General features: G+C 36.8%; 2 protein-coding genes and 1 pseudogene across 2 annotated transcripts; all 3 read right to left on the bottom strand.

Moving 5' to 3' along the window:
• Nucleotides 1-339: 339 nt before the first annotated feature.
• LOC7468951 (uncharacterized) lies at nt 340-3,335 on the bottom strand. Its single transcript, XM_002323257.4, has 5 exons — nt 2,370-3,335; nt 1,934-2,018; nt 1,659-1,828; nt 1,200-1,474; nt 340-783 (listed from the first exon to the last, which is right to left on the bottom strand). Exons 1-5 carry the CDS (start codon nt 2,743-2,745, stop codon nt 607-609), a joined length of 1,083 nt encoding a protein of 360 aa, XP_002323293.2. The 5' UTR covers nt 2,746-3,335; the 3' UTR covers nt 340-606.
• Nucleotides 3,336-4,521: 1,186 nt separating this feature from the next.
• Nucleotides 4,522-6,728, bottom strand: LOC7483990 (cytochrome P450 93A3). Its single transcript, XM_002323258.3, has 2 exons — nt 5,647-6,728; nt 4,522-5,293 (listed from the first exon to the last, which is right to left on the bottom strand). The coding sequence occupies exons 1-2, from the start codon at nt 6,553-6,555 to the stop codon at nt 4,667-4,669; spliced, it is 1,536 nt and encodes a 511-aa protein (XP_002323294.1). The 5' UTR covers nt 6,556-6,728; the 3' UTR covers nt 4,522-4,666.
• A 1,404-nt stretch (nt 6,729-8,132) lies between these two features.
• Nucleotides 8,133-9,941, bottom strand: LOC18106152 (3,9-dihydroxypterocarpan 6A-monooxygenase-like; annotated as a pseudogene).
• Between the last annotated feature and the right edge of the window lie 3,241 nt (nt 9,942-13,182).

The raw sequence follows: 13,182 nt of genomic DNA on the forward strand, positions 1-13,182 counted from the left end.
TAGTCAGAATGTATACTAGAGCTCAACAGGTTTTATGCGAAGAGCTCCTATGACCTGGTGGGACGAGTACTATCTCATATCAGCCTTCCAGAGCACGTCCCAGATGAACTACACAAAATCCTGGAACCTGGAGTGCATATTGACTCAAAAACTACATATTTTAATGCCCGGGTTTTTTCACCAAGTCCAAAGACTGTATTAAAATAATTTAACATGCAACGCTTTCCTAAATTTGCAAACGCTGGAATTGAAAATGCACACACTTGCAAGTTTCCAAAGCATCGATTGAAGTAACCACCAATTTTGTAGTTAAAACATAATCAGAACCCATAACCAAACTAAAAAACGATCTTCCGTGACTATTCCAGAATTTTTATTGTTGTTAGTTCCAATGACATCACTTATATTATTCCCTAAATCCGTGAGGTTCCTTTCACATTCAAGAGGAAACAAATAATTAAAAAGCCCCCACCCCGCCATTTCTCCTTCTCTTCAGGAGATGCTCCAAGATATCAGCGGTAATACATTGTACAAGTTTAGCAAGAACTACGGGTGAAGAAGATTACCAAAAAGAATTATTTTGGTCTTCTTCATATGTGACTCGTTTCAAAATGGAGGCTCCTTCCACTCTAATCTGTTAAGCCCATCAATAATCGCTCTCCGAAACTCATCATTGTGCAGAAGAAAGGATGAGACATGTCCACCAGTAACCCATCTCACCTCTGAACCTGGCCAAGCTTTTTGAAGCTCCAAAACAGAGTGTTTTGGTATGTATCCATCATCCTAAAAACATAATTGCAGTTGATTAAGATAGCAACTAATATTAGATTTAGTAGGAAGGTTTTTGAAAACTGTACAAAGTAGAAGAAGCAGCCTAAAACAAAAAATGGAATGATGCATGAATATCTAAGGTAGCAACACTTCCTCAAATCCAAGTCGAAAAATTAGCTAAATAGTCTGAGAAGTTCTTATCTGTTGGTTCAATGTTGGCATGACAGGTTTGGCTGTCCAAACTAGCATAAATTGGCATGGTAACTTGTAGTTTTACTGGCAAGAACATAGACATGATAAAACATGATACGATACTAAGTGAAGAAATCGATACCAATGCCAACTAGAAATATAATAATGGTTGACTCAAGGAGATAATCACCAATTCCACCAGTTTTCTTAAAAAAGTATCATCATACAATACTTACGGTTGCAGCAACAAATATTACAGCATTGGGATTTTTGGGAATTGGAAAGCGCGTGACATCTGTGAGAGACAGCACATTTCGCATCCGTTCTCTCACATCCTCGAGAGTCATTGCAGGCTTTTGCACTGCAAGATCCTCTCTCAGTGCCTCCCATGCAGTGCCATACCTCAATATCCCCTCACAGAATGCCACAACAGCAGAGTGTGGAGAAAGAAAAGGAAGGGTTGCAACAGGTGTGGGGTGCAGTGATCCAACCATTGCAGCATGTACTCCTCCTAGATTCAATAAGAGCATCAAGATTTTGAAGATAAAAATGGACCAAAACCCTGGACATTGTTTGATGTCCTTCAGAATTCTAAACTAATATGTTGATTTTAAACAACTTAATCAGTCTACTTCTCAACGGTCCCCAAGAAGGGTTAAGTTCAACCAATAATTGTAAAACCAAATTGTTCTTACCCATGCTCAGTCCACAAACACCCATCTTTCCAAACCCTGCCTCAGAGTCTAACCAATGTAAAAGACTGCGTGTCTCGTCAATGGTTGTCCTACCTAATAAAAGCAAGTCACTAACACACAAGAGCTTTGCGCCATGCTGCAGCATGGGTCGTCTCCGTCCATAGAAAGGGCTGTAAATTCCATGTTCAGATCAAATACAGCATCTGTAGCTTACACAATACAATAAAAAAGATTTACCTTACTGGATTGACTAACAATACAAGATTAACTCTAACCTCTCTAGCACCATGGTTGCAATATTTTCCTTCAATAATGGTCCACCAAGATGCAATCTCCGATCAAATGAATGGTCCCCAGTGCCTGCAGAATGAAGGTTTAGCATCTACTCCCTAATAACCATCAAATTAAGCAGAAATGAGGTCATGTGCATTCTTCACACTGCCAACAAAGGCAAACCCACTCAATTTACAATCAACCAGACATTTTTTACACAAGCATTAAACTGGACTTGAAACTATAAAACAACCATTTAACCAACTTTAAGGACAATCCCTGAACCACATAGAAACCACCAATTCACAATTTCGCCAATCCAAATAAAAATAATATCTAAATTTACCGACATATACTCACAACTAAGAACTGGGGATTTGATCTAAGACTTGGCTATTATATTCAAATTCAAGCAGATTCAAAGATACACCGTTTTACCTGCGAGATGAACCACACAGGCCATCTTCTGTGGTGGGACATGTTTGGGTGCAAGAAAAGCAACCCTTGCAGTGTGACTCTCAGGAGGCAATGCACTAATCAACTGCTCATCACAAGTAGTCCTAAAAACACCTTCTCTTAAACAAGCACTTCTGGTCTCCCAAACTGTTCTCCAAATAGGTTGTATTAAACTTGGAGGCCAATTTTGGCCTTCAACTTCAGGGAATAAGTCCTTAATCATTCTCTCTAAAAGCTCAAGCTTTGAACCACCCCACCCTCTAGAAAAGAATGGTGGGCTTATTTTGGTTCTGTGCATAAACGCTCCATAAATGTGGTCTATTACATAATGAAGCATTCCTATATTGACTGTTACCATGTTTTGAGAGAAACCCAGAATTGCAATCACTCTAAAGGAATGAACTTTATGAGAATTTAATCCAAATTTGATTAATTTAAAAGAAACCCAGAAGTTATTTTTCCGAGTAAACAATAATTTTGAAGAGAAAAATTGAGATTACAATGTGATTAGAATTAGATTGATTTAAAATAATCACAGGAGTTTATATTCCTAGCACTCTCTCAAGTATTCGCCAAATTTCAATGAACAAGCATGAGAGATAAGATTGGATTTTTATCGAAAACTTATCATAAAAAACCAAAATTGTGGAACAAAGACAGAATTTAGATCTGATAAAAACACGGGAAAAGATTAATAAAATATTATCAGATTCAAAAAACCAAAGACGTTGCAAGGAAGTTAAGAGAAAGAAAGAGAAGTTAGAGAGGGAGAGAGACCGAGAGGATAGAATGGGGTCAAGCACAAATAGAAAGACTGATTTGCCTGATTGAGAGTTTAGTATCTTCAGAGAATCGAGGGAGCCATTCGAATAGGATGGTTCAAAATTGCTGAAAAACAGGAGGGAGAGAGAGAAACTGTGGGCTGAGAATGAAAGCTGGGTTTCATGGGTCCCATGTGTTAGACACGCCACCTCCTTTCCATCTACTTTCGGATTTGTTTTTGTTTTGTTGGTGTTGCTTGTGATGATGACTGATGATGCTTACCAACGTGGTTTTGAAATTCAACCCGGTTTAACATGTTAATCTGAAATCTGATCGTTCAGGAATTGAAACTAGGCCATATTAAAAAAAATAGGAGAAAAAAACCTAGTAGATTGACCTGGCTGATCTGACGATCAGATTGATTCAGTAAAAACCGGTTACAACTCGTTGATTTTTTTATTAAAACAAATTAATTTTAATTATTTTAAAAAAATTTAATTCAAGTAACCGGATAACCGATTAAAATTCAAAACCCAAACCTTAAACCAAACCGGCCACCGATCAATTCTAAAAACTATGCTTGTAAGGATAACGTTACAACTTCCAATAGATTATTTTAACTTTTATATCAATTTAGTTTTTAATTGATTTTTTATTATTTTATTGATGCCCTATTATTAGAATCTGTTAATAGAAAAACTTTAAATTTCCTACAAAATAACTCTTTTATTGCATAAAAAAAAAAATTGCGATGGAATTCACGATTTCACATGAGTAAAAAGCTTTGTTTGGAAATTTTTAAAATTTAAAGAACAAAATTAATAAAAACAAATTGAGAATAAAATTAAGTCCAGGTAATTTTTAAGGTTTGACTTTAAAAGATTCTCAACAAATGATAAAATATTTTATTATTTGCTATTTTTTTTAAAGAAGGAATATTTTTGTTATGTAATGGGTTAATTATATGAGAAATATACTCATATATGGAAATTTTTATCATAATTATAAAATTTAAATTGACCTAATAAACACAGTTAATTTGAATGTAAACCAATCCAAGTTAAAAAAAAAAAAAAAAACCCTTAGTCTAATTTGATTAGAAATTTAGATTGATCCGCAATTCAAATAATGAAATATCATTTAAAAAAATTAAATTAACTAGAGTTAATTCTTTCAACTAGTAACCGAAATCCTGAATGTTGGGGATGAGGTTATTAAAACTATGATTTTTTTATTTGTGTGCAAAGATAATACTAGAGTAGAAGAACTAATAATCAGACCATATAACCCTTATATGTGAACAACGTAGTTCACACATACAGTTTTTTAAAAAAAAAGTACTAAGGCAATTTATCATATTTTTTGGTCCAAATTTTGATTTTCAGTGTGTATCCGATCGCTGCAATTACATTAGAATTGAGAATCCGCTTCACAAGTCTGAATGTTGGTGGCTCGACTGACTTTATAGTTCTCCTTTTAAGCCATGTATTCAAACCCCTGTTATCCATGGCAAATGATCAGAACGATGGAAATGGATTGAGCCTTGCCACTGGGACACAAATTAAGGGATGGGCCCTTGGAAGTGTTATACCAGTTCCTTCTTGCATGTCAACAGTGCCATTAACTTTCCAATCAAAGCATTGAATCATAGCAGCAAGGCCTGTTTGAACCATTTGAAGTGCCAGTGTAGTTCCAGGGCACCCTCTTCTTCCACTCCCAAATGGAAGAAAGTGAAAATGCTGACCCCTCACATCCAGCTGACTCTTTCCATTTTCTCCTGCGCAAAGAAACCTTTCCGGTTCGAACTCAAGTGGGTTCTCCCAGTAGTTTGGATCTCTATTAATAGCCCACACGTTAACGAATAGCCTGGTTCTTGCTGGAATTTCATAGCCATTGATGGTGCAGCTTTCACTTGATTCCCTCAGAATTATTGGACCAGTGGGGTGAAGCCTCAGTGTTTCCTTTAGTATAGCTTGAACGTAGGGCAGGTTAGCGATGTCTGATTCTTGTACTAGTCTGCTTTGTCCTACAACAGAATCTATCTCTTCTCTTGCTCTCTCCAAGATGTTTGGGTTATTGATGAGCTCTGCTAGTGCCCATTCCATGGTAACAGCAGAGGTGTCTGTCCCCGCCGCGAATATGTCCTGTGCAATGCAGAAATTTGCGTTTTTATATCTATTTCTGATTTTATGTCATGATATTGCATAAGAACAGATTTGATAAAAACCTAGTTATAAGAACGTCTTGGCAGGTCAAAAAACCTTTTTTTTTTCCTTTCAAAACAACATTATTTTAGGCATGATCTTGCCCAGAACTCTATTTTGGGACAGGGAAATTGTAAATTTTTTTTATCTAAACATTAATGGTTGGGGAATTTTAGTTTACTTCATCATTATCAAATCCATAAATTCTTAAAATTGATTTCTTTCATAGAATTTAACTTTATGGGAACTAGGGACTGGTATTGAGTAAAGGTTTTGTGGCTGATAGACTTTACCAGTATGAACGCCTTGATATTTTCTCTGGTCAATTTCATTTCTGAGCTATCATCTTCTGATATATCAAGTAAAATATCAAGTAGATCCTTCACGGGGTCACCTTCACCAGTTTCTTTCTTTTTCTTCCTCGCCTCTTCATGCTCCATTATGATCCTTTCCGTCATCGTGTCGAACCTTTTGCGGACTTCCTTCAGCCTTTTTCCAAATCCCTGCAAATCCAAGTTCTTGCAAAACCAAATAAAATCTGACAAATTAAACTTCCCTGTAAGATCAGCTACCTCATGCACCAAATTCCTGACCTCATCTGCTTCATCATCATTATCTGAACACCTTTGGCTCATTGCCATTCTCGATATAACATTATTAGTTAGCCTTATAAGTTGACTTCCAACATCAATTGACTCTCTTGCATTTGCTTTCTTTAGCAAGAACTGTAAAAACTGCCTAATCTCTTCATGCTTAACTGGAAGAAGCTGGTCTAACATTCGACCTCCAAGAAGTTCAGTCATACAAATTTTCTTCATGAATTTCCAGTAAGGTCCATAAGGGGCAAATGAGAAATCAGCTGATCCATATGTTAGAAAATCGACTGCGGTTGACTTAGGACGATCGCAGAAAGAATTTTCATGAGTTTTGAGGAACTCCTTTGCAGTCTCAGGTGTAGAAGCAACAACACAAGGGACAGAACCAAGGAATAAATGAATCAATGGTCCATACCGGGTTGAGAGCTTATGAAGAGCTTGGTGGGGTATTGGGGCAAGGAGATGGAGGTGTCCAATGATTGGTAAGGCCAATGGGCTCGGTGGAAGGCGAGGTTTGGCTCGAGTCTTGTTTAGTATTGCTCTGACCAAAATGGTGGAGAGTAGCCATAATAGGAAAAGTATGATATAGCCTTGGATATCAGCCATGCTTGAAACCTAGGACAGTAACTGAGATTAACAAGTTTCAGAGAGTTATTTATGCAAGGAAAACTTTGTCTTTTCTTTTTCTGTGTTTTGAACAACAAATTTCATTTGGTTCCAGGAGAAGGGAGATGGGGACTGCCAGGACGGCACAACATCAAGAAAACCAGATTTTTTTTCCTATAATTAACACAGCAAACACCAATTAATATTAATATTAACCAGTTTAGGCCAACATTGCTACTCTAGAACAAGCTCATCGATTATTCTTAATTTTCAAAAGTTGTATTCCAGAATGAGACAGGCGCGCAGAACGACAAGCCTGGAGAATAAGATAATGACTGCCGCATAATATTTTAATTTTAGCCTTTGTTCCAACCTGTTCGTCTACTATTAATGTTTATGATTTATTTCAGTTGTAAGATGTTTTTTCAAAGTTTTGTACTTTTGGTCTTTCCTGCAAGCTAGCGGTTGGCCAGGTCAAAACTGAACCTGACCCGTTACCTTAACGTAAGATCCAAACATATTTGAGACATGTTCAAATATGACCCACACCCAGGTTTCCATTGCAGGCCAAGTTCAATAAATTTGAAAGCGAATAAGCATTACATCACTGTCTTGAGCGTGAAGTATACAATACATCAAACAAGCATTACATTTTCAAAGTGGGACTTTTTTACTCCACTCCCCTTGTGAGCAACTATCATCCTTCTATGGTTGCCATGTGAACATACAATACTTCTCTCATTTATTCATTTATGAATAGCAAAGAAGGTGGCTTCTTCTTCTTTTTCATTTCCCTCTTTTTTTTCTCTTTTATTTTTTTTTTCATTTTCATCATTCTTTTCTTAATTTCATCTTTTAAAATTTATTTGATTTTAAATTTGTGTTCATAAATTGTTTAGGTTTGCTTTTTAAAAAATCATTACAGTGTCAAATAAACATCTCAATATTTAATTTGTACTTGATTTTACAAGCATCTATTTTTGTTATTGTATAATTAAATAAAAATATTTAAAAATTCTTAAACTCGATAGAGTTCACAACTCGAATCACAGATTTAGCAGATTACACCGCGAAACTCTAGTGAATCCAATATATAGTCCTTTTAATATTAAAAAAAATTATTTTGATTTTTTTAAGTTAAATCATATTTTTTATCGATCCTTCAGGCTATCTTGAAACCTATCAAATTAATTAGATTATATCAAAACAACAATTATATAGATTAATTTTAAACTCGGGTTAAGTCAAGAAGTTTCAAGTTACGTTGATCCACTAAATCAAGTTTTATAACAATATTAATTAATTTCTTAGGTATGTTGGGGACTCTCTTTATTTTCGTTCAAAAATTTTTTAATTCGAGCAACAACTTAGGGGAATTTTACAGTTACAACTAAAATATCCGCATATTATATGAATTTGAATACTTCCCCCAATTGGTTCTTGCTTGTCATAATTCTTCAAACATGGATCTGGAAAAGCTTTCATTTTTAAAGGGAAATTATCTGCCCAGTGAAATAATGTTGGATTAACGTTTCTTAACCTTTCGAAGCTAGTGATGATAACTGACAAGAAGGTGGTTTGAAAATTAATGGATCTTTTCTTCTTTAAATTCATTATCACGATAAATCAGCAGCTTGGCAATCTTCAGTTGTTTGTGACTAGACAACCACTTTTGTCTGCCACCTTGATGACTTCAACAGGAATCAATTTAGCATAAAAGACAACCAGATTAGCTGTAAACGAGCCCTCAATTTGGCCTCCACAAATTTCCTGCAGCTTGGACTAGATTCATAAATATTGATGCAACTCTAAGTGAGACGAGTACTACCGAAAGAACACTTACCTTCACGCATGAAAACAATCAGTCCTTGTATATGGCGTGCATCATCATTTCCTGGTGGCCTGAAGGACTTTACAATTCATGAACAAAGATCATAGTTGTTTCAACATCTATAATCACGCTGCTAAAAATGGACAGGGCCTGGACACTGGGATGCAAACCAGGGAATGAGCCCTAGGAAGGGTTAGTCCAGGTCCCTCATCCATGTCAACAGTACCACACTCCCCATCGCCCACCTTCCACTCAAAGCACTGGATCAAAGCAGCAAGAGTTGTTGGAACAAACTGTAGTGCAAATGAAGCTCCAGGACAGCTTCTTCTTCCAGTCCCAAATGGTAATAGATGAAAATGCTGCCCTCTCACATCCATCATGTTACTATTTCCACTCCAGTCTTCACCAGTAAATCTCTGTGGCCTAAAATCAAGTGGGTTTTCCCAGTGATTTGGATCCCTTCCAAGTGACCAAATATTAACAAACAGTCTGGTGTTCGCTGGAATTTTGTATCCAGCAATGGTACAGTCTTCTAATGATTCTCTGACTATCAATGGACCAGTAGGGTGGAGCCTTAGTGTTTCTTTTACTATAGCCTGCAGGTATGGAGGATTTGCTATATCTGATTCTTGTACTAGCCTGCTCCTTCCCACAACAGAGTCAATTTTCTGTCTAGCTTTCTCCATCATAATGGGTGGTTAATGAGCTCTGCTAGTCCCCATTCTACTGTAATGGAAGATGTGTCTGTCCCAGCACCAAATATGTTCTGAACAATACAAAACTTCATGCCACAATGTAGTTCACCGTTCATCAGTATGTTAATCGCATCACAATCATTTTTTTCTGTCACAAAGAAATTTTACACACTTTGAACTCTAACCCTGTTTGTTTTCCAGATAAGTCCCCAACAAAATTCTGAAAGATACGCGGTTTCTCTTAAGATTTAAGCATAAACAATCTGAAGGAAAATCAATGATTTCATGTAAAGGACAGAATGAGTTCAAGTTTATTAATTTTAAACAGAATTGAATCTTTTGAAAGGAATCTCCTCTACCTGGTGTATGAGACTATATATACTCCTTCGTATTCGTTTTAATGTTTGATTTCTAAACAGTAATCAGGAAAGTTTAAGAAATATTAGTGAAACGATTTCTTCTATTCATTTTTAGGATCAAATAAATTATTTTGATTTAATATTGTGTTTGCAGAGGTTTGCATCGATCAGGCCACTTACCATGATGAACGCCTTAATTTTTTCTCTGGTTAATCTCTTCTCTGCATTCTTATCTTCATATATGTCCAGTAAAAATATCAAGCAAATCCTTCACAGTAACATCTTCATCACGTGTCTCCTTCATCTTTTTCCTTGCTTCTTCATGCTCCTTCATGATCCTTTCCATCATGGCATCGTACCGGTCCCGAGCATCCTTAAGCCAGAACCAAATTGAATCTGAAAGATTAAACTTGGCACCTAGCGTATTTAACTCTTTCACTAACTTCCATACTGTTGTGTGTGGTCCCGCACCATGTGATGGGGGGACCACCACATTAATTAAGAAGAGGCAGCTGGCAGCCTCTTTGATTTAAATTAAGCTGCCACTGTAGAGGCAGTAGAGAGAAACAGAAGAGAGGAGAAGAAAACCGTGAGAAAGAAAGAAGAAGAGGCAGCAGAGCAGTCTGTCTTCTTTCTTCGATTTCCAGCTCGTTCACTGTTGGATCGGGCTGAGATTTGGACAGCAGCTTTCAGACACGTTACTCTTCATTCTGAACGGTTGGATCGAAGATTGGTAGTGTGGAAGCTGGTTGTTTTGACAGAAACCAGGGCTGTCAGTGTTGTGAGCTTTTCTCTAACATTTCTCTCTTTAATCTTATTGTATTCCGAGAATAAGTAGTTCTTGATGATATATATGTTGTAGCCCTTAGTTGAATCTGAGGAAGAACTATTGTGAACCTCTTATTTGTGATAGTGGAAGTTTTTAGGTGGACTACGGTTCCGTGGTTTTTCCCGTATTGGGTTTTCCACGTAAAAATCTTGGCGTTGATTTGTGTGATTGTTGCATTATATTTGTTCATTGTTTGATTCTGTTTTTACTGCACAAAGAGGGAAAAGGATTGGGACTTGTGAATTGTGAATTGTATTCTGCTGAATTGATCCGGTTAGTTGTCCCTAGTTTTCCCAACAAAGTGGTATCAGAGCATTTGGTTGTGTAGATTGAATTCTTGTGCAGTTAAAATGAAAAAGGAAGATTCAGGCATGATAAAGCTCACTTCCTCAAATTATTTTCTATGAAAAACAATGATAGAGGATGATTTATATTGCAATGATTTGGCTTTGCCGATTGAATGTAAAGGAATAAAGCCTGATGATATGGATGATGCAAAATGGAATGGACTTAATAGAAAGGCTACCGCTAATGTTAGAAAATGGGTATCTTCTAAGTCCATTAATCATATTTCTCAAGAACATGACTGCTATACAGTTTGGAAGATGTTGGAAGAAACATTTGCCAATGAGAGTGCACAAAACAAGGTTTTTGTAACTAGAGACCTTATGAATTTGAAGTATAAAGATGGTGAAGATGCTTCAGTGTATATAAATGTATTCCAAGGGTTCTTGAATCAGCTGTCATTGATGAACCTTGAGTTAGCCGATGAAATGCAAGCATTAATCCTATTGAGTTCATTGCCGGATAGTTGGGAGACTTTGGTGGTGTCACTTTGCAATTCTACTCCGAATGGAAAGATCACTTTGAAAACAGTGAAGGATTGTATCCTCAATGAAGAGAATAGGAGGAAAGGGACAAGCATTTCCGAGTCTCATGCACTTGTTACAGAAAGTCGAGGGAGAAGTCAAAGTAGGTTCTCTCACAATAAACAAGATATAGAATCCGGCAATAAAAAAGGAAAATGGAAGCCAAGAGGAAGATCTCAGTCAAGGAAGGGTTTTAAATGTTATTATTGTGACAAGCCTGGGCATATGCAAAAGGATTGCAAAAAGTATAAAAGAGATAAAAAGGGTAGAGATGAAGACAAGAATGAAGATAATGGTACAGCTGCAGTTGTTTTTGATGGTGATGTTGCCATTGTTTGTGATGATGGTTGTGTTAATCTTGCATGTCAAGATACCACCTGGGTTGCAGATTCAGCAGCTTCTTATCATGTTACACCCCGACGTGATTAATGGACTTATCATGATAAGAAGCTTCTTATCATGTCGGGGTGTAACATGATAAGAAGCTGTTGAATCTGCAACCCAGGTGGTATCTTGACATGCAAGATTAACACAACCATCATCACAAACAATGGCAACATCACCATAAAAAACAACTGCAGCTGTACCATTATCTTCATTCTTGTCTTCATCTCTACCCTTTTTATCTCTTTTATACTTTTTGCAATCCTTTTGCATATGCCCAGGCTTGTCATAATAATAACATTTAAAACCCTTCCTTGACTGAGATCTTCCTCTTGGCTTCCATTTTCCTTTTTTATTGCCGGATTCTGTATCTTGTTTATTGTGAGAGAACCTACTTTGACTTCTCCCTCGACGTTCTGTAACAAGTGCATGAGACTCGGAAATGCTTGTCCCTTTCCTCCTATTCTCTTCATTGAGGATACAATCCTTCACTGTTTTCAAAGTGATCTTTCCATTCGGAGTATAATTGCAAAGTGACACCACCAAAGTCTCCCAACTATCCGACAATGAACTCAATAGGATTAATGCTTGCATTTCATCGGCTAACTCAAGGTTCATCAATGACAGCTGATTCAAGAACCCTTGGAATACATTTATATACACTGAAGCATCTTCACCATCTTTATACTTCAAATTCATAAGGTCTCTAGTTACAAAAACCTTGTTTTGTGCACTCTCATTGGCAAATGTTTCTTCCAACATCTTCCAAACTGTATAGCAGTCATGTTCTTGAGAAATATGATTAATGGACTTAGAAGATACCCATTTTCTAACATTAGCGGTAGCCTTTCTATTAAGTCCATTCCATTTTGCATCATCCATATCATCAGGCTTTATTCCTTTACATTCAATCGGCAAAGCCAAATCATTGCAATATAAATCATCCTCTATCATTGTTTTCCATAGAAAATAATTTGAGGAAGTGAGCTTTATCATGCCTGAATCTTCCTTTTTCATTTTAACTGCACAAGAATTCAATCTACACAACCAAATGCTCTGATACCACTTTGTTGGGAAAACTAGGGACAACTAACCGGATCAATTCAGCGGAATACAATTCACAATTCACAAGTCCCAATCCTTTTCCCTCTTTGTGCAGTAAAAACAGAATCAAACAATGAACAAATATAATGCAACAATCACACAAATCAACGCCAAGATTTTTACGTGGAAAACCCAATACGGGAAAAACCACGGAACCGTAGTCCACCTAAAAACTTCCACTATCACAAATAAGAGGTTCACAATAGTTCTTCCTCAGATTCAACTAAGGGCTACAACATATATATCATCAAGAACTACCTATTCTCGGAATATAATAAGATTAAAGAGAGAAATGTTAGAGAAAAACTCACAACACTGACAGCCCCGTTTTCTATCAAAACGACCAGCTTCCACACCACCAATCTTTGATCCAACCGTCCCGATCCAACGGTGAACGAGCTGGAAATCAAAGAAAGAAGACAGACTCCTCTGCTGCCTCCTATTCTTTCTTTCTCACGTTTTCTCCTCTGTTTTTGCTCTCTTTTAATTCTATTCTCCCTCTCTCTCGTCTGCCTTCTACAGTGGCAGACACATTTAAATTAAAGAGGCAGCCAGC

Source organism: Populus trichocarpa, chromosome 16, assembly GCF_000002775.5.
Source record: "Populus trichocarpa isolate Nisqually-1 chromosome 16, P.trichocarpa_v4.1, whole genome shotgun sequence".
In the NCBI taxonomy this organism is placed as follows: domain Eukaryota; kingdom Viridiplantae; phylum Streptophyta; class Magnoliopsida; order Malpighiales; family Salicaceae; genus Populus; species Populus trichocarpa.